This window comes from Dama dama, chromosome 1, assembly GCF_033118175.1.
Source record: "Dama dama isolate Ldn47 chromosome 1, ASM3311817v1, whole genome shotgun sequence".
In the NCBI taxonomy this organism is placed as follows: Eukaryota; Metazoa; Chordata; class Mammalia; order Artiodactyla; family Cervidae; genus Dama; species Dama dama.
Window position 1 is genome coordinate 25,882,089 of NC_083681.1, and position 20,608 is coordinate 25,902,696.

General features: G+C 41.1%; 1 protein-coding gene across 1 annotated transcript; it reads left to right on the forward strand.

Annotated features, from left to right (window-relative positions):
- The first annotated feature begins 8,647 nt into the window (after positions 1 to 8,647).
- REXO2 (RNA exonuclease 2) lies at positions 8,648 to 19,540 on the forward strand. Its single transcript, XM_061144998.1, has 7 exons — positions 8,648 to 8,846; positions 9,834 to 9,917; positions 13,733 to 13,810; positions 14,414 to 14,525; positions 15,836 to 15,944; positions 17,136 to 17,189; positions 19,105 to 19,540. The coding sequence occupies exons 1-7, from the start codon at positions 8,700 to 8,702 to the stop codon at positions 19,232 to 19,234; spliced, it is 714 nt and encodes a 237-aa protein (XP_061000981.1). The 5' UTR covers positions 8,648 to 8,699; the 3' UTR covers positions 19,235 to 19,540.
- The last annotated feature ends 1,068 nt before the right edge of the window (positions 19,541 to 20,608 follow it).

Here is a 20,608-nt window from a genome sequence, read left to right on the forward strand (position 1 = left end):
TCCTGTAAGAAATTTTTTGGAAATTCCATAATATCATTGGCCAGAACTTAGTCACATGTCGACATCCAGCCACAAGAATTCCAAAGTGTCCTGTTAAAACTCAAAAACATGTTATTAGTGATGATGCTTCTAAAGATAGACACATATTTGCTAGATAATGATCAGTTTCTGCCACAATCTGCTTTCTCAAACACTGCCTACACGATCAGAAATGATCTTTGTTTATAAACAGTGAGTGGAGAGGGCTTATTAAGAATAAAATCATTTATTTATACTATTTATTAAGTATCTACCATGGGTAGTGCTACTCAGTGATCAATGCAAAGAAATCGAGCAAAACTATAGAATGGGAAAGACTAGAGATCTCTTCAAGAAAATTAGAGATACCAAGAGAACATTTCATGTAAAGATGGGCACAATAAAGGACAGAAATGGTATGGATCTAACACAAGCAGAAGATGTTAAGAAGAGGTGGAAAGAATATACAGAAGAGCTAAACAAAAAAGATCTTCATGACCCAGATAACCACAATGGTGTGATCACCCACCTAGAGCCAGACGTTCTGGAATGCAAAGTCAAGTAGGCCTTAGGAAGCATCACTATGAACAAAGCTAGTAGAGGTGATGGAATTTGAGCTATTTCAAATTCTCAAAGATGATGCTGTGAAAGTGCTGCACTCAACATGCCAGCAAATCTGGAAAACTCAGTTAGTGGCGAGTGGACTGGAAAAGGTCCGCTTTCATTCCAATCCCAAAGAATGTTCAAATTACCCCACAATTGCACTTATCTCACATGTTAGCAAAGTAATGCTCAAAATTCTTCAAGCCAGGCTTCAACAGTATGTGAACTGCAAACTTCCAGATGTTAAAGTTGGATTTAGAAAAGACCGAGGAATCAGAGATCAAATTGCCAACATCCACTGGATCATTGAAAAGGCAAGAGAGTTCCAGAAAAACATCTACTTCTGCTTTATTGACTACACCAAAGCCTTTGACTGTGTGGATCATGACAAACTCTGGAAAATTCTTCAAGAGATGGGAATACCAGACCACCTGACCTGCCTCCTCAGAAATCGGTATGCAGGTCAAGAAGCAACAGTTAGAACTGGACATGGAACAACAGACTGCTTCCAAATAAGGAAAGGAGTGCATCAAGGCTGTATATTGTCACCCTGCTCATTTAACTTATATGCAAAGTATATCATGAGAAATGCCAGGCTGGATGAAGCACAAGCTGGAATCAAGGTTGCCGAGAGAAATATCAATATTCCCAGATCTGCAGATGATACCACCCTTATGGCAGAAAGTGAAGAACCAAAAAGCCTCTTGATGAAAGTGAAAGATGAGAGTGAAAAAGTTGGCTTAAAATTCAACATTCAGAAAACTAAGATCATGGCATCTGGTCCCATCATTTCATGGCAAATAGACAGGGAAACAATGGTAACAGTGAGAGACTTTTATTTTTGGGGGCTCCAAAATCACTGCAGATGGTGATTGCAGCCATGAAATTAAGACACTTGCTACTTGGAAGAAAAGATAGACAATCTAGACAAAAGCTGACCAATCTAGACAGCATGTTAAAAAGCAGAGACATTAGTTTGCTGACAAAGGTTCGTCTAGTCAAAGCTATGGTTTTTCCCATAGTTATGTATGGATGTGAGAGTTGGACTATACAGAAAGCTAAGTGCCAAAGAACTGATGCTTTTGAACTGTGATGTTGGAGAATATTCTTGTGAGTCCCTTGGACTGCAAGGAGATCAAACCAGTCAATGTTAAAGGAAATCAGTCCTAAATATTCATTGGAAGGACCGATGCTGAAGCTGAAACTCCAATACTTTGGCCACCTGATGCAAAGAACTGACTCATTGCAAAAGACCCTGATGCTGGGAAAGAATGAAGGCAGGAGGAGAAGAGGATGAGAGAGGATGAGATGGTTGGATGGCATCATCGACTTGATGGACATGGTCTTCATTGCTGCAAGCTGGCTTTCTCTAGTTGCAGAGAGAGGGGGCTACTCTCTAGTTGAGGTACACAGGCTTCTCACTGCAGTGGGCTCTTGTTGCAGAGTATGGGCTCTAGGGCTGTCTGGCTCAGTAGTTGTAGTACCTGGGCTCTAGAGCATGGACTCATGGTAATTGCTCTGAGGCCTGTGAGATCTTCCCAGAGCAGGGATCAAACCTGTGTTCCCTGCATTAGCAGGCAAATTCTCAACCCCCGGGCCACCAGGGAAGCCCTTACCCCACCTTTTTATGGAGAAATAAGAGAGGCCATATACAAGAGGCCAGGACTGTTATGCCAGTGACACTTCCTCCACGCGAAAGGAAATATCAGGAGTGAGAAGAAATTTTTCTGTCTGTTTCTCATCTCTGTTACTGTCTTGCTTCAGGTTTGTCTTCTTGTGTGTCTGCGGGCTAGCAGAGAACTCAGGTAGGGCTGTATGATACCATTATTAAATGTGCTTTTTATTTAAAAAATCTATTTAGAATACCTGTCTGTTCTTTGGCCATGACTCCAGTAGGGACTAAACCAGGAAACAAATCTGCTCCTGACTGTTGCTGCTCTGTCAGAGTCCTTCTTTTTCTTCCTCTGACTTTGTCAGCTTTTGTGCTGCACTGCGCTATTTGTTTCGGACTACTTTTGCCTTTAGCTGATTTCTCCCCCAGGATATTCCTTACCAGTCCCAGAAACAGACTTCCAGTAGGTTTGCTTCACCAGTTTATTTAATATGGGCCAAAGTGTACAAATCAAGCTGAGGAACCTCTTGATGTGCTAATTAGATTTTTGAATTTGCACAAACTTGAAATTCTCAAGTTTGGCCTGGGCCTATGGTTGCATTTTGTAGGCAACTTGCAATCCCTGTCCTCTAGCTTCAGCTATGCTCTCTATGTACATGACCTCCAAGTTCATGTCTCTATCCCCGCCCTTGTTCAAGTTCCATTTTGGAATGGAACTCACCGATTCTTACCTTTTCTTTCTGTGATTTGTACTTTCCTATTGATTTCTCTCTCTTGCTAGATATCTCTGTCTCCTTGCTAGATATCTCCATTTCCTTGTTCCCTTTGAAGTGCAACTTATCCGGTCCACACCAGGGACATTGACACGTCAACAATTCCAAAACAGAACTCACCAGTTCTTCCTTTTTCTTTCTGTGATTTGTACTTTCCTATGGGTTTCTCTCCTACTTCATTATTTCACCTTTGGCTCCCTAGCTCTTTGCTGAGGTGCGGTGACCTCAGACTCTAGAGCCCGAAGGCTTCCGTACTTGTAGAGCCTGTGTTTAGTTGCTCCAAGGAATGTGGGATCTTCACGACCAGGGATCAAACCCTGGACTTTTAACCACCGAGAAGTCCCTCTCTCTCGAAAGGCTAATCACTCTAGCTGCTTAGATCTAAGATGTTCTGTCTAACTGGGATAGTCTTACTCATAATATGTGTTGTTAAAGTTCTCTTCTCTCAGGATCTAATCCAGTTTCTATCTTGTGCCTCTTTGGTCAGAATTGACCCTTTCCCTCCACATTCCCATAGTGCTCTGTAATTCTTCAAAGCGTTGGCTTCATCTTCCTTATATTCAATTTTATCTCCTGATTCTTGTACAGAAAGAAATGAGCAGCTACTATATAAAGTATTAAAAGCTCTATGTTTTTATGTAGTCATCACATAATCTATTTTACAGATGGAAAAATTAAAGCTTTTTCATTATCTGTAGAACAAAGAAGCAAACAAAAAGCAAACAAACAAACAAACAAAAATAAACTCTAAACCTAAAATGAACCATTAGTATTTTAAATACTTTTAGTGTCTGGTATAATTTCAGCTTAACAAATATATTTTTCCTTTGGCATTCTAGGACAGTTGTTTGATACATACTAAGTAGTCACTATTAAGTATCAAGTATCATACAAGTTTCTTGGACTAAAGCGAGATAAGATGCAAATCAAATTTCATGAAAACCTATAGCGTGTCCATTTTATGCAAGATTATATTTGGCTTGAATTTTTTCACAGTGGTAGAGTGTAAAAGGCAAAAGGTTTATCATCCTTTATTCCTCCCCAAAATCACTAGAGGGAAATAAACAGCAGTTTTTCTGTTATCGGCAGTAAACCTGACGTCGACATTTCTCAAGACAAGGTATCACGAGGCAGGAAAATAAGAGATATTATCACCAAACAGTTATTCATGAGGCACCTACTGCCTATTTTAAATGCTTTATGAACAGTAGGACAATTTACAGCTGTGAGGTAGTCACATTACTTTGGTGACTATTAACTAGTATTACTACCATTACTATATGGCTCTGTGCTAGTCCTGCACAAATAAAAAAATTATTGCATTCTGGAAATTAAACTCAACGTAAATAGGATAGTGATAAAGCATATCAGATAAAGCTCACTGAGACATAACTGTAACAATGTTAGGTTTATGAACTTGCTGTAACAATTAACATGAGGAACTAGGGGTCTCTCAGAAGGAGTATGGAAGCCCTTTTTAAAAATAGGGTCTGGATAATTCTAAATAAGAACCAGGAGAAGTAGGGATTACCTTTGGATTGATTATCACAGCAAGCTCTACTCAGCAGGTGAGAAGATCAAAGCAGGGCTTCGGAAGTCCTGGTAAGAAAGCAGCAATAAAGAAAAAAAAAAAAAAAAATCCGTGTAAATATTCATAGTATCCAAAGGGCAAAAGCAACCTAAGTGTCCATTGACTGATGAATGGATAAAAAAGATGTAAATACATACAATAGAATACTATTTGGCCTTAAAAAGAAAAGACATTCTGACACATGCTACAACTTGGATGGATTTTGAGGACATTAAGTGATAAATGCCAGACACAAAAGGACACTTATATGAGGTACCTAGAATAGTCAAATTAATAGAGACAGAAAGTAAAACAGTGGTGACCTCATGCTGAGAAGAGTGTGGGTGAAAACAGGGAATTAGTACTTAATGGTATGGAATTTTCAGTTTGGGAAGATGAAAAAGTTCTGGTAGTGATGGTGGCATAACAGTATGAATGGATTTAATGCCACTGAACTACAGACTTAAAAGTGGTTAAAATGGGAAATTTAATGATATTTTACCACAACTGAAAAAATGAAGATAAAAAAACACTTGAAAAAGTAGTGATCTTTAAGTGAGGAGAGGGTTGGTGCAGTCTTGGCCATGTCCTGTTAGATCAGAAGTAGGTTGCAGTCCAAACTCAGACCCTTCCTAACAGAGCATGACCTTGAGTGAGTTGAATCCCCGCTCTCTCTCTGGCCTTCAGTTTTCTCCTTTATGGAGTGTGGGGTAAGGGTGAGTCACTGCGAGTCCCCTCTAACTCAAACCACCTAGGGCCTCTTGAGGCTGGGGAAGTGGGGTCTAGAACGGTCACTGTGCCTACTCCTGCCCTTGTGACCTTAAGCCCAGAGGGACGGGAACATTACAGTCTGACTACCAGCATTGTTGAAAAGCTGACTCAGGTCCTGTTTCCTTAGAAACTACAAGTTAAGATAAATGTGGAATGCTGCATCTGGAAAACTCTTATCTGAATCTCTGCTCCTGCATTGAAAATTGAGGCAGTTTCTCTGTGTCAAAGTGACACACATGGCCCAGATTCTTTAAGAGGAGCTGTTACATTCTCTCTGAAATTACTTCAAACAGCAAAGTTTCTCAGTCTATGGTTCTAGAGAACGAGATTTCTTGGCATTTTACTCTTGTTAATTAACAAAAGCGGGCTTCCCTGGTGGCACAGCTGTAAAAAATCTATCTGCAATGCAGGAGACACAGGAGATGTGGGTTCAATTCCTGGGTTAGGAAGAACCTCTAGAGAAGAAAAAGAAAACTCACTCCAGTATTCTTGCCTGAGAAATCCCATGGACAGAGGAGCCTGGCAGGCTATGGTACATGAAGTTGCAAAGGGCTTACCTGGTGCCTGGTAAAGAATCCACCCCACCTGCAATGCAGGAGACCCCCATTTGATTCCTGGGTTGGGAAGATCCCCTGGAGAAGGGGTAGGCTACCCACTCCAGTATTCTTGGGCTTCCCTGGTGGCTCAGATGGTAAAGAGTCCGCCTGTGATGCAGGAGACCTGGGTTCGATCCCTGGGTCGGGAAGATCCCCTAGAGAAGGAACAACTACCCACTCCAGTATTCTGGCCTGGAGAATTCCATAGACTGTATAGTCCATGGGGTCACAAAGAGTTGGGCACGACTGTGTGACTTTCACTTTCACTTTAGCAACTTAAAAAAAACACAACAAAAGCAGTTCTTACAGGTTCATGACAGAAGTGAAAAAGCATAATCTCTGAACAGAGTGGTGTGGCTTTGAGATAAATTGTTATGAAATGAAAATGGAATGAAATGATTGAGTCCACTGTGGGACAAGGCTGATTTCAGATTCAAGGGCCCAATATTCTTCTGTCTGCCCTCCCTCTTTTTTTTTGTTTTTTTTTTTTTTTTTGGCCACACAGCTTGTGGGATTTCAATTCCCTGACCAAGGATCGACCACAACAGTGAGAGCCCAAAATTCTAACCTCTAGACCACCAGGGAACTCCCTGCCCTCCTACTTATTTACATGGATTGGATTTGTGAATTTGGTGCATACGTTGTTTTGCTTTGAGATATTAACCTTTTCAATTACCAATCTAATTTTATTACACACAAAACCCAATAAACTATAAATCTCCTTATAATACCAATCATCTAAAGTGTGTCTTTATTGTTATAATGAAAGTACATTTCTATGAAAACTGAAGTTTCAAAAATGTCCACACATTAATTTTAACTACCCAATGTTTTAAGATTATGATCATAAATTTTCAGGATACAAGTTCTTAAATGTGAATAGCATTTCTTAAGCTGTGATTTGTAACAAAACTGATCAATGTTAAAGTAGGAAATTTGAAAACAAAAGGTGATCTTTGAAAATTTAAGGATATAATAATACTTCAGGAGGACAAAACCTGCAATTGATAAAAGTTTACATACTTCACCTGATTCTACTTTCTATGAATCAAGTTTAAAATGAAGAAAAAACTTAAAGAAGAAACGTAGACTTTTTCTTAAAAAAATTTTTTTTTAAAGTTTTTACTTTTTGTACACTCTTTCTTATAAAGTAGACTGCTTCTGCTAAGTCACTTCAGTCGTGTCCGACTCTTTGCGACCCCATAGACGGCAGCCCACTGTCCCTCTGTGGGCTCCTCTGTCCCTGGGATTCTCCAAGCAAGAATACTGGAGTGGGTTGCCATTTCCTTCTCCAGTGCATGAAAGTGAAAAGTCAAAGTGAAGTTGCTCACTCGTGCCCGACTCTTAGCGACCCCATGGACTGCAGCCTACCAGCCTCCTTCAACCATGGGATTTTCCAGGCAAGAGTACTGGGGTGGGGTGCCATTGCCTTCTCCATAAAGTAAGCTACAAGTGAGTAAAAAGCTACAGGAAAACAATGTGATTCATTATTAGAATACACACACACACACACACACACACACACACACGACCTGCACATGATTTGATGATCTTTTGAAGAGATTTTTGGGGTGCCCTGGCAGGTGGTGGGTTGGGTATATAGAGAACTTGAAGGTGAAATCCAGGACACTAAATTATACTGATGGCTCTTCTTAGGCAACATGTCTTCTCTCTCACAAAACCAGCTCATTGGGTATGAATTACTGTGCTATGAACCACCAACTCTGTAATTAGAGCCAAGATGGCTTTCAGAAAAATATACAGAAGATATAATTCCAGGCCTAGACCAATGTTTGTGACAAAGTCGTACTCAGCACTCCAACTTGCTACTGAATAGCCAAAGGTTTAAGAGATTCATGCAATTTGACACTCCAGGGTCGAAAGATCCTTTTGGGGGCCACCTCTACTCATGGAAATAATGGAAACTATAGCTGTTAGTGGAGGAGATTAAAAACTTTGATCAAAATCAAAGCAGATTGCAGAGCAGGCAAAGCTGGTTTTAGTTCTTTTTAATTTAATTTGCTGCATAGATACAAGCACAATATTTAACTATGAGAACTTTTAAGGGTGGAGTAGGAAGTCATTACCACTGACATCTAACAGGTGAACTGAAACACAGACCACGGCGGCAAGTCCCTCCGTAAGGAATAAGGAGTAATCCTTTGTCAATGAAGGAAAAGTATTTTATTCAGCATCTAAAGCATGCTAAGTGATCACTCAGATAAGATCTCATTTAAAGATTTCTAAAGGTGGAGATGGTCTTCCGGCTTAAAAAGCACACCGCTCTGCTGTCGCATGTAAATAAGAAAGTGTGTGGAGTGACAGGTAAGTAAAAAAATAAGGGGGGAAAAACAGCAAAAAAAAAGAAGGATACATTTGAAATAAATAAGTAACCAGGTCTTTTTCGAGTTAAAATAAGAGAGCTCTTTCTCAGCTAGGCGATTTGCAACTCATCCAAATTCAGGAAATAACTCTTGGAAAAGAATAAACTTAGTTCTGAAAAACATGCGCGTCCAGTAACATCCGAAAACACGTGGCGGGGGCGGGGCAATCGGGCGCAACAGCATGCAAGACTCTAAGTCCCATCAGCCCATGCGGCAGCTAAGCCGGACTACTCAGGGAGAGTCGGTGCACTGGCTGCTGGGACTTGTAGTTTTCACTCCTGCGCCTCCCCGCGGGTTTGCGACGTTTAGCGACTATCGCGCCTGCGCCAGCGCCGGCTGAGAGGCTGGGGCCCTGGCGGCTCGTGCCGGGTGATGCTAGGCGGCTCCCTGGGCTCCAGGCTGTTGCGAGGTGTGGGTGGGACTCGCGGGCAGTTCGGGGCGCGGGGTGTCCGCGAAGGTGGCGCAGCCATGGCGGTGGGGGAGAGCATGGCTCAGCGGATGGTCTGGGTGGACTTGGAGGTGAGTCAGGTCGGTCGGGGGAGAGGGGAGACGAGTGAGTTTTCTCGGGTGGGACCGAGTAGCCGAGCGTGTCCGGGGAGAGCAGCGGTATCTGGGTCTCAGGTGTGGCAGGTGAGCGCCTCCCGGCTGCGGGCTGCGCGGGGCAGGTCGAGGGACCGGAGTCCTGCGGGTGTTGAAGACTGTGCCGGACTGTGGGGTTTCTTTTCCAAAGGGAGGTGTCATCTGTATGGCTTCCTTTAACCCCCAGTTCCGCCCAGATGTGGAGCTCCCTAACGCGGTGGTGGGCTTCGGGTCCCTGGGGTAGGGGGTGGACACAGCAGCTCCGCTAGACTCCACTTCCCTAGCCTCACGGGACCATGTTAGAGCCAGCTGGGACTCCGGAGATGACTCAGCCTTGCCCCACATTCCATAAAGGAGAAAACTGAGGCCCAGAGAGAGAGAGGATTCAGCTCGTTCAAGGTCGTGCAGTTAGTGAGGGTCGAAGCCGGGGCTACAACCCAGTTCTGATCCCTTTAGGTTTTCCATACTCAGCCAAACATTCCCTTCTCCCTTGAGCCTCAGTTTTCTCCTATTTGAAACGGGGATAATAACATTCGATTATGATGAATATCGAGTGCTGTAATTAATATGAAAACTTTGTAAACTCTGCAGAGATGTAGTGAAGTTAGTTGTCTAACTCTTCCAAAATTGAATGCTGTCAGCACTCAATTTTGCTAACTTTGCATATACCCCAGAGTAGGACCGTGACGCCTGACATGTAGCCCGCCCTTGGTAAATGGTTATTGAATAAACAGCCCATATTGAGTGCCTTGAGGACTTGCTCAAGGAGCAGTATTGTCTCTTCTATCCTGGCTGTGGAATATAAGTTAAATGTGCTTGAGGGATGTCCTATTAAATAAACTTGGGTGCAGTAGGCTATAAAGATGGTTTTGTGTGTATATATATATATTTTGCTATATGTATGTATATGTATATTTTTTATTGCAGATGACAGGATTGGACATTGAGAAGGACCAGATTATTGAGATGGCCTGTCTGATAACTGACTCTGATCTCAACATTTTGGCTGAAGTAGGTGATGCCTTGTAATACAGCCATACTGTTTATAGTGTATTGGAAATCTAAAGATTGTCTCTCCCCACCCCCCTCATCTCTTTATGTAAAAAATAAAACTGATATAGATTAAGGTCCAAAATAACATTCTAGGTCCTGGTGGGCTTGGTACTAGAACCAAAGTAATCAATCTCAGAGTCTAGTATTTTTCAATAGTTATGGCAAAAATTCGGGGGCTTCCCTGGTGGCTCAGAGGTTAAAGCCTCTGCCTGCAGTGCAGGAGACCTGGGTTCGATCCCTGAGTCAGGAAGATCCCCTGGAGAAGGAGATGGCAACCCACTCCTGTATGCTTGCCTGGAGAATCCCATGGAGGGAGGAGCCTGGTAGGCTACAGTCCATGGGGTCGCAAAGAGTCTGACACGACTGAGCAACTTCACTTCACTTCTTTAGTGCCTGCCAGGCACAATTCTAAGTGCTTTACATGTATTCACTCTTGATCGTTACAGCAACTATAAGGTAAGTACTGTTATACTCATTTTATGGAGAGAGAAGTTTTGGTACAGAGTTGTTGAGTAATTTGCCAAGGCCACCTGGCTAGTTATTGGGCAAGCCAAGAGTTTAACCAGGCAGTCTGAGGAAAGGGCTCCCAACCAATAAGACAACCAACTACAGTCACGCCAGGATCGGTGACTCATGCCAAAGTTGACTTCTTTGTATCATAACCTGAGCTTTTACTCGGCTTCATATATCCAGTATCTACCTTTTCAACCAGGGCATGTGATTCATCTAGATCATTATTAAGATTTTAGAATTTCTGTTGATACAGAGCCATGAGCTATCCTGTTGACATAAGGGGCATGGTTAACATTTTAACATGCTGCTTTTAACTGAACATTAAGCAAAACAAATAAAACACACCTGTTTCCGGTTGCCTTTCAGACACTCACAAAGCATTTAATAAGTATATGACAGCATCTGATTGGTAGAGGGTGAAGTTCCGGGCCTTTGTCGTACTGTCAGCTGTATTTGAGGCAGTGAGGAACTCCAGAGTAGGAACACAAGTTTAACTAACACAGGTTTGTTAAAATAAGTTTCCAAAGGGTCTGATTGATGTGTTACTGGCACTGGATACATTTCACAGATCTAACCTTAAGACTTCCACTTATTTTCTTGGTGAGGTAAGGGAGGAGAAGCCATTTTAGATGAATTGTTACTTTTGTGGAATAGGAGGCAGACATTCTGGATACTTCAGATATACCTCCTGGTATATCAGCTGTGGGAGAATCATGATACTTTGTATTTCTCATAGTAGCAACTACCTCTTTTTTTTTTTCTTAAACAAATAAACATCCATTCCCACCACTCCGGACACCACAACTTTATATAAATCTTGAGTTTTAGGTTTGGTTGTTTTTTCCTGTCACTTGGAATTTTCTAGAGATGAATAGTGAAGAGAAGTGTCTTTATTCACCAACCTTACTTACTCTTGGCTGGAGAAGAGTTTTCCCCTCAGACTGTTGATATAATGTGAAATACTGACGGTTTAATGGACCAGTTACTTGATATGTACCCTGGAGGAAATTTGGGCCTGTAGTCTCACAGCTGCAGATGAGTGTGGCATTTGTAAATAGATCCTCGGATGAGGATAAGGATGTTATAAAAAAAAAAAAAATTGCTACGGGCCTGTTGGCACTGACGTGTCAGTTCTGTGGGAAATGTTTTATTTTTGTATACAAGTCTGGGCAAGACGTTTTATGTTAGAAGAGCCGACATCCCACCCCAGAAATTTTTCTGCAAGTAGCTCAGTGTGCCCTACGGTGATCTAGAGTAAGTTATATAGCCTCAAGTTGATAGATGTCGGCTTTTTCCACCATAGTCTTTTAGAATTGTGTTTTGTGATATGAGGTTTTTGGTTTTGTGGAAAAAAAAAAAAGTGTTACCAAAACAAGGTCCTGGGGACTACCCTGGTGGTCCAGTGCTTAAGACTTCCTGCTTCCAGTGCAGGGTGGGGTGGTGGGGGGGTGTGTTCGATCCCTGGTCAGGGGACTAAGATCCCACATGTTGTGTAGCACAGCAAAAAAAAAAAAAAAAAAAAAAAAAAAAACCAACCAAAAAACAAGGTCCTACTGAATAGCACAGGGGACTATATTCAATGTCCTGAGATAAACCAGAATGGGCAAAGACATATGTATAACTGAGTCAGTCTGCCGTACAGCAGAAATTAACACAACACTGGAAATCCACTATACTTCAATGAAAAAAAAAGAAGTTATCAGAGCACATATTTTTGCTTCTTCGTGGAGATTACCATCACCCGTTTTCTTGTTTGGCTGAAACTTGTAGCTGTCAGGCCTATTTTAGTCAAATTCTTGCCATTCCTCTCAGTAACTGCAAACTACTTTTACCACCTTAATACCTTGGATTTAGAGTCTTTTTTTGCCCCCTCAGTTCAAATATGCGTATCTATAATTTCTTTTATCCTGGTAACATCCCTGTGAGGGAAGGGGGAGGGGCGGGTTGTTATCTCCATCTTCCAGGAGGAGAGACTGGGAGGTGACTTGCTTTAATGCCACTGGGTGAGCTTCTCTGTCTGCTGGAGCTCTGACTCTCAGGCGATTGTTTAGTTAACTGGAGCTGAGAATTTCCGGGTCAGGTTTTTTTTTTTTTTTTTAATCTTTCAAATGCCTCCAATTACTTTTTCAACTGTTAAATGTGAAAATACTGTTAAAATTAAAAAGTGTAGCTTTATGCAAAACATATGTATTGTGAGCTGTTGGTTTTTTCAACAGCTATTCTTCTCTTGCCTGATCTTACTCCCCAACGTTTTTGTATTTTTGTAGCATTTTAGTATTTTGTATGCATATACAAATGTGTGCGTTTCTTTTAAACAAGTGTAAGTGAACTCTTAAGCATATATATACTGTTCTTCAATTTGCTTTTTGTTTTTTACTTGGCAAGATAGGAACTGTTTATAGTCAGTGGTTGGCAAGCCTTCTCTAAAAAAGATCAAATATTACATATTTTAGGCTTAGATACCACATACCTCTCTGTCACATGTTTGTGTGTTTTACAACCCCCTTTACAAATGTAAAAATTGTTGTTAGCTTCCTGGCAATTAAAAGTGCCAGAAGCTGAGGCTATAGTTTGCCGACCCTTGATAGGTATCTATGTCCTTTATTTAAAAAAAAATATTATATTTAATTGGAGGATAATTGCTTTACAATGTTGTGTTGGTCTCTGCCATACAACAGTGTTAATCAGCCCTAAGTATAGATCTGTCCCCTCCCTGCTGAGCCTCCCTCCCACGCCCTGCCCCACCGCACCCCTGTAGGCTGTGCAGAGCCCCAGATCAGCTCCCTTTGTCATTCAGCACTGCCCACTAGCTATCTGCTTTACACACGGTAACGGTTTTTCAGTGCTACTACTCTGAATTCGTCCCACCCTCACCTTCCCCTGTTGTGTCCAGAGGTCTGTGCCCTATGTCTGTGTCTCTATTCATGCCCTGCAAGTAGATTCATCACTACCATTTTTCTAGATCCCATATGTATGCATTAACATACAATATTTGCTTTTTCTCTTTCTGATTTACCTTGCTCTGTATAACAGGCACTAATAGGCATTTCAGTTTTCAGTTGTGTACATGTGCATTGCTTATTTTTTTTATTGTCATAAACAATGCTGGAGTGAATGAGGACCACTTTTAGAGTTATCAAAGTGCCCTCATCTTTTTTCCTTTTTCTGGTATATATATTTACTTCTTAAAGCAGCTTGAACTCCGAAACCAAGTGTATCCCCAGTGATTCTGGATGACTAACAGCTTTTCCTATCCACAGGGTCCTAACCTGATTATAAAACAGCCAGATGAGTTACTGGACAGCATGTCAGACTGGTGTAAGGAGCATCACGGGAAGGTAACATTACCACATGGTAGGATTGCCGCTTTGGGGATCAGTAACAAGCTTGTTGCCCCCACACCTGAGTCCTAGACCCTTGTTGGATGGTATTTTTAAAAGGGATAGACGAAGATTGCTTGGCAAGCCTGGGACGCTGCTTGCTTGTTCACTTTTCATCTTTGGGATCTCTCGAGACCATCTTCTCCTGAATCCTCTGTGTCGCCTCTCCTGCTTTCAGTCTATCACAAGTGCATTGCGGATTATCCAGTGTTGCTCAAGTCAGTCTTTTGGATAAGGTTAGACATCAACTTTCAGAGAAAGGAGACCACTGCTCTCCTCTCACTGGGTGTTTCTTCCCAGAGGTTCTATCCTTGGACCTTGAGCACCATGTTTTCTGACCATGGGGAAATGCTGTTAACCATCAGGAACATAACTTATTTGACTTGGATTCTTTAAAAAAAAAAAAATCACTGCAAAGATGGCAGTTTCAGTTTGAACTTGAGGTCTGTAAATGGTCCATCTCTGATTATATTTGCCCTCTTTGGAGGGGAATTTCATATCTGGATGCCTTTGAAAACTGACTTCGTGTGTCTTGGTGGGGCTGGGGATTCTCTCTTGCAGTCTGGTCTAACCAAAGCAGTGAAGGAGAGTACAATGACACTGCAGCAGGCAGAGTATGAATTTCTCTCCTTTGTACGACAGCAGACTCCTCCAGGGCTCTGTCCACTTGCAGGTAAAATCCAGTCCTATGTCTGCCTTGTAGATAGTCTTCCATTGTAGCGGTTCAAGAGACTGTGGTTCCAGAAAGATCCACCCAGATCGTCATGTCTTCCACTTACCCCGATTTGCATTATGCCTCTTACTTTTGTGCTCACATTTCCTTGTATAATTTATACATGAATATCAGGGAAAATGGCCTGAAACCTGACATGAGCTCTGGGATACCCAGATTAGCTCAATAACATTTTCCCACATATTTTTATTATGGGAAGATTTTAAATATACAGGAAAGTTGGATATAGTAGTTGTTAATTTTGTGCCATATTTATCTGTCTGATTTTTGTGGACCTGTGAAAGTAAATTGCAAGCATCATGACACTTAATTCCTAAATAATTCACCCAGAATTTCCTAAGAATAAGGACCAAAAGATCATTGTTACATTTAAGTAACCACAGGATCCTTGTCACATTTAAGATGATTAAAAATAATTCAGTAACATAGTCTGATATCGAGTCCATATCTAAAATGTCTGTTTTTCAGCCAGGATTTGGTCAAGACTCATGCATTTCATTTGGTTATTCTGTCTCTTTAGTCTCTTAATCAAAAACGTGTACCTGTCTTTTCCCCTTGTGACACTGACTTTTTAAAGAAATAGGCCAGTTCTGCTAGTATTTTGAAACAACTGTCATTGTCAAAGGGAGGTTAATGTCCAGTGGTGGTGTATTTGTAAATGTAAACTGGTATAGTTACTAACACTTTTCTTAAGTATTCATAAAAAATTTTGACCTTAAGTACTAGAGCATGTATTGTATAAAATTTCCCCCTAGCCAGTGCAGTCTATTTCAAAGTTCTTACTAAAAATTTAGTGTTTTTTTAAATATAAATTACTGTGTGAAAACATGAATGTGGATATGCTTAAAACTGAAATTTGAATAAAGGCTTATCTACTTATATGATTCAGTTAAATTTTTAGTGTTAGTGGTGTGGATTTTATGATACTGGGAGAAAATTTGCACATCTGGTATTAGCTTAAAAAGTAACAGATTTGAGCATTACTTTAAGTGGAATGATAGATTCATCCTTTTGTCTAGAGTGCCATTTACAAATTTATTATGAGCTAAACTGACTAAACATGCTGAAATCTGCACTTATAATCTAATCAGATACACTCAAACCTAATTTAGAAGTTTTGAGATGCTTTTACAAATTGTTTGAATTTATAAAAAAAAAATCATCTCCAGTTAAATACAGTCTATGAATTTTTATGTCCTCTTATGTACCACTAGAAATACACAGATGTGGTATGCTTCGTGTCTTTCTAGGAAATTCAGTTCATGCAGATAAGAAGTTTCTTGACAAGTACATGCCCCAGTTCATGAAACATCTTCACTATAGGATAATTGATGTGAGCACTGTTAAAGAGCTGTGCAGGTAAGGGCTATATCTAGGATCCATTCAGTTGCCTCATTTAGCATGTTTTCCTTGAGAATTTGTACAGAGTAATTGAATAGAGCTGTGGAACTGAGGGGGCCAAGTGGGTGTATAACTTCCTCATCCTATTCTTGCTTGAACTGGTGAGCCCTGGGGAAAGAATATCAAAAATCTTCCATATAAATTTCATTAATCCAGAGAATTTATTGAACACCCATCTCTGTGCTGCATATTGGCCAATGTGCTGGGAACATATAGGTGAAAAGCCCTTAAATGCTTAGAGTCTAGTGAACTGACAGATATGTTAAAAAAAAAAAAAAAATCCACCTGGGGTGTGTACTGTGTGATGATGTTGGTCAGGGAAAAGTGTGTGTAGAGTTTTGCAGGCACAAGAGAAGGAGCACCCAACTGCAGGAGTGGGGAGGGTGGGGAGTTACTGGAAACTTCATGTAGAAAATGGCTTTCAATTGAGATTTAAAGCAGAGTGGACATTTTCCAGATGTTTAAGGTGAGGAGAGAGCATTCTAGACAATGGGCAGAGGTACGAAGATATAGGGGAACAGGAAGGTAAGGGTGATACGATGAGATAATTCTGATTAGAATGTGGTAAGAATAGAGGGAGAAAGACTTGCACCATCTTGGAGAGAAGGAGCTAGGGAAATGGCAGTGGGTGGCAGAAGCCGTGTGGATGTAGCGTGTTTGAGAAGGTCAGTAGCAGGGCCTGGAGTGCTTGAATGGGGGCGTGAAGACAGGGAGGAGGTTTAAAGCGTTTCTAGTTTGGGCAGCTTGGTGGGTGATGGAACTGTTCAAAGACAAAGGGCAACGTAAGAGGAAGAGTAGATTTGGCTGCTGGGGGAAGGGAGGTGTTGAGGGTGGCGAGGGACCCTGTGTGCGGGGGGTTGGAGATGTCTGGTGGATGTTAGGTGGAGTTGTCCTGGATACCCGTGACAGAAGCAAGGGAGAGAGCAGGGCTGGAGTGCACAGTTTGGGAATCTTACATAGTGATCTTGCCTGAAAAGAACCTATAGAATGAAGAGAGGTGAAGGAGGGAGATGGAGTCCCAGACAAGGTGGCAACTCCATAGTCACAACCCAAAGGCCTTTTTCAGTGTTATTACGTCACTTGAAGGATGTAATTATTCAGTGCATTTGAGACAGTTTCCTTTGAGAGTTGCGTTTTTGCTGTGTATAGACGCTGGTATCCTGAAGAATACGAATTTGCACCAAAGAAGGCTGCTTCTCACAGGTAAGTTTGGGTCCTTTTAAGTGTTTGGCAATCTGACACATACATAACCCCTGAATTCCTGACTGTTTGAAATAATGTCACTTATCCCTTGGGGGAAAAGTAAAGGACAACTACATAGAGAGAACTTTCATTTGCTAAGATTATCAGGAATTCTGGTCAGTTTTCTAACATTCCCTTATGAGATAATGTATGATCTTAACATCTTTATTGCTGCTTTGAAACTTCTGGATAACTTAGTCTGGAACGTATATGAAATGGTGTAGTTTTTCCAGTAGTGAGCACTATTAATTTTCCTCCCAGCAAGCATATGGGCTTGTAACTATTTAAAATTTGAGCACTTTGTACACAGTTGTACAAGGCAGTTAGCCTGATTTTGACACTTCTTAGTTTTTCAGATTCTTTTCTTTTTGTGTCTGCAACCTTAGGCCCAGGTACACAGGGAATTTAAAGATCTTGTGTATCTAGAGTCCTGTTTTACTTGTTGGCATTGTGGCCTTTCAGGAAGGACATAAGACGTGATGGGAGATGCAGCAGCTGGCTTCTAAGGGCAGCGTTTGTTTCCTCCATAAACTGAGTCCCTGCTGTGTGCCAGGCACACACGTAGCCAAACAGGAGGACCGAGTCCTTGTTCTAAAGAGCCTGGCATTCTGATATGTTTTTTTTATTGGGCTTTCGTGGACTACAGCACAATAATACAGGTCTGGAATACCTCATGCGGAACAGCTGGGGCTCAAGGTGTTTTGGATTTCAGACTTTTTCAGGCTTTAGAAGGGGAGTAATGGCCCTAATGAGGTCTGGGGAAGCACTCACCTTCAAACAGGTGGCTGCTTCTACAGTGAAATGTACAGATATTCACACTATGTGGCATAACCAGTGATAGCCTCACATCAAGTGGGCCAGGTTTGGCCACAAAGTGGGCTATAGAAGGACTTTGGGTTTTCAGCTCTTTTTAAATTTCATTATTGTGGCTAAGATGTGGTGGTGTCCCGTGATTTAACCAGAGGCTGTATTTTCGACAGCTTCAGCTCTCCACCATATACCTAAGACCTGGAAAGAAGGCAAAACTGTTGCCCTAATCACGAAAGTAACTCATAAAACTCTCGCACTAAAGTTTGTGCAGTGTGATCTCTAGGAGTGGCCCTTGGCCCATCTTCAGAGCAAATTGATTTACTTGCCCGCTGTTCTAATAATCTTGGGTACCTGATTTCTCAGACTGCAACACATGAGAAACAGCATGTTAGAGAAGAAAGAAGGCTGTTAGGAGGAGGCAGGCGGCCCCTAATGATAGTACAGATCACCTCGAGAGGAGGGAGGGCCTCGGTGGTTACGTGCTGTCTGTTCATGGATGTTTATTACGATGGCTGAGTCATCAGTTATGCTTGAGTATGTGAATATATTTTGTGCAGGACGTCATTAAGTATTGTACAGTGTCTCCCAAACTACATGCCATGTGCTGGGAATCCCACAAGTGTGGTCGAGTTAAGTTTTAGAAATATCGTGTCTACCGTACAGCCTCCTCTGGGGAATTCAAAATACACATCAGTACTTTAAATACTTTACAAAAAACTTCAAAAGAGGAATTGTTTAATCTAGTTTCCCCTAAATTATTTGACCCTGGAACTACCCCTCGCCCCCGGCCCCTGGCAGAACACTTCAGTGTCTTACAGAGCAGTTTGGGAAACCTTTATCTGTTAAATTTTAGACATCTTTTTTGGAAATCAAACAGTTTTTAAAAAAACAAGCACTTAAATTTGTTTTACTGAAGCGTTCCACTTCTTGTTGATATCAGATAGTTGCGTTTACAGTAGTACCGATTGTTCTTAAGTTATTTATAAAAAGTTACACCTTTGAAGAATGGTGATCATCTCCTCTGACTTTTGGACATTTCAACTCAGCGTGGTGTGTTTGCTTGTAGGGCACTTGATGACATTAGCGAAAGCATCAAAGAACTTCAGTTTTACCGAAATAACATCTTCAAGAAAAAAACAGATGAGAAGAAGAGGAAAATTATAGAAAATGGGGAAAATGAGAAGACTGTGAGTTGATGCCAGTTCTCACGCTGCCACCACGTAGTTCTCTGGAAGCAACTTCTGGTGGTTTTTTCTTTTTCCCTGGGCTCACGCTGTTTGCTTGGCCAATCACCTTCCTTCAGTTAACTTGCATCTCCAGATTTTTCAAGCAGACAGCACCTGAAAATTATTTTTCTCCTACCATACTGTTTTCATTTATGACACAGCAACTCCTTTGTAAGTACCAGGTCACGTCCACCCCTTGGTACATACCTGTATTTGCTTTTAGACATTTCTTTTGTTTAAAAAAAAAATAATAAAGCTAGTTCTATTGAAATGCAATCCTTTTTGTACTATCGATTCTTTAGTAGTTTGATTGGAAAATGATTTTTTTTTTTTTTTCCTTTTTTAGGTGGTGTGCCTAACGTTTACATTCTCATAGTGCCATTAGGAGTGAACTAAGTTTCAGTTCTGTTCAGTAGGAAGTGAACTTACTCTGTTTTGCTTTACAAGTTAATAATAGAATAATTGGAGATAGATTCAGAGAAGCAAATTGGGCTCATGATTAGTAATAGTTACTGAACTAACAGAGCTCTGGAATAGCTACTCTTTACTCTATTCAAGGGTTACTGAATAGATACTATGTGCAAGGCAGCTAAGTTTGTAGAATGTAAATAACTGGCTGCCCTAGGTATAATGGTCAGTAAATATTTGAAGAAGGATTTCAGATTGAATATCTTAACTCCTAAGTTTGTGTATTTTAGAGTTCAGTAGTAAGGTGAGTCCTCAGTCAGAGGGCACGTTAGAGTCATCTGTCTATACAACAGATCTCCTTCAGACTGATGCCCCATGAAAGAAGGAGTCAGAATTGGGAACGGCCCACAGGTACCCCACCTCTCCTAGAGGGCAGTGGACTAGCAGCCTTTTGTGGTGATCTTAGACTTCATCCTAACTCAATTACATGGCCATTATATGAACATAGAGGTGTGGTCCTCATGTGAGAGTTACAGAGAGTTACAGGACTATCGATTGGAATTAATTATCTCATAATTTCACTAAGTTATTTTACCTTATACAACAACTTATGAGTGGAGAGAGGCTTTAGTGGAACTTTTTCTAGATGAGGAAATGAAGATTGACAAGCATTGCAAGTGTGAGTTCATGGAAATGTTAAAATCTGTTGACTTTTCTGACCAGTGCTCTTTCCATTTCTCAGAGTGGCTTAGGTATCACCTTCAGTGGATGGGAAGACAGAATTGTGTAGTAGTTAAGAACTGGGCACTTGAGTCAAATTCTGGGTTCATATTTAAGCTCTGTAACACACTGAGTGAGTTTAGCAAGTTTTCTAAGCCTCATTAGTGAGAGTGACAGTACCTAACTCAAAGAATTGTCGAGATTAAACTACATACT

Excerpts from the sequence above, each read along its gene's own strand:
- REXO2 (XM_061144998.1), top strand. The coding sequence starts at position 8,700 with ATGCTAGGCGGCTCCCTGGGCTCCAGGCTGTTGCGAGGTGTGGGTGGG. Across the intron at positions 13,811-14,413 it reads GTAAGGAGCATCACGGGAAG|TCTGGTCTAACCAAAGCAGT; the intron begins GTAACATTACCA and ends TCTCTCTTGCAG. Across the intron at positions 15,945-17,135 it reads ACTGTTAAAGAGCTGTGCAG|ACGCTGGTATCCTGAAGAAT; the intron begins GTAAGGGCTATA and ends TGCTGTGTATAG.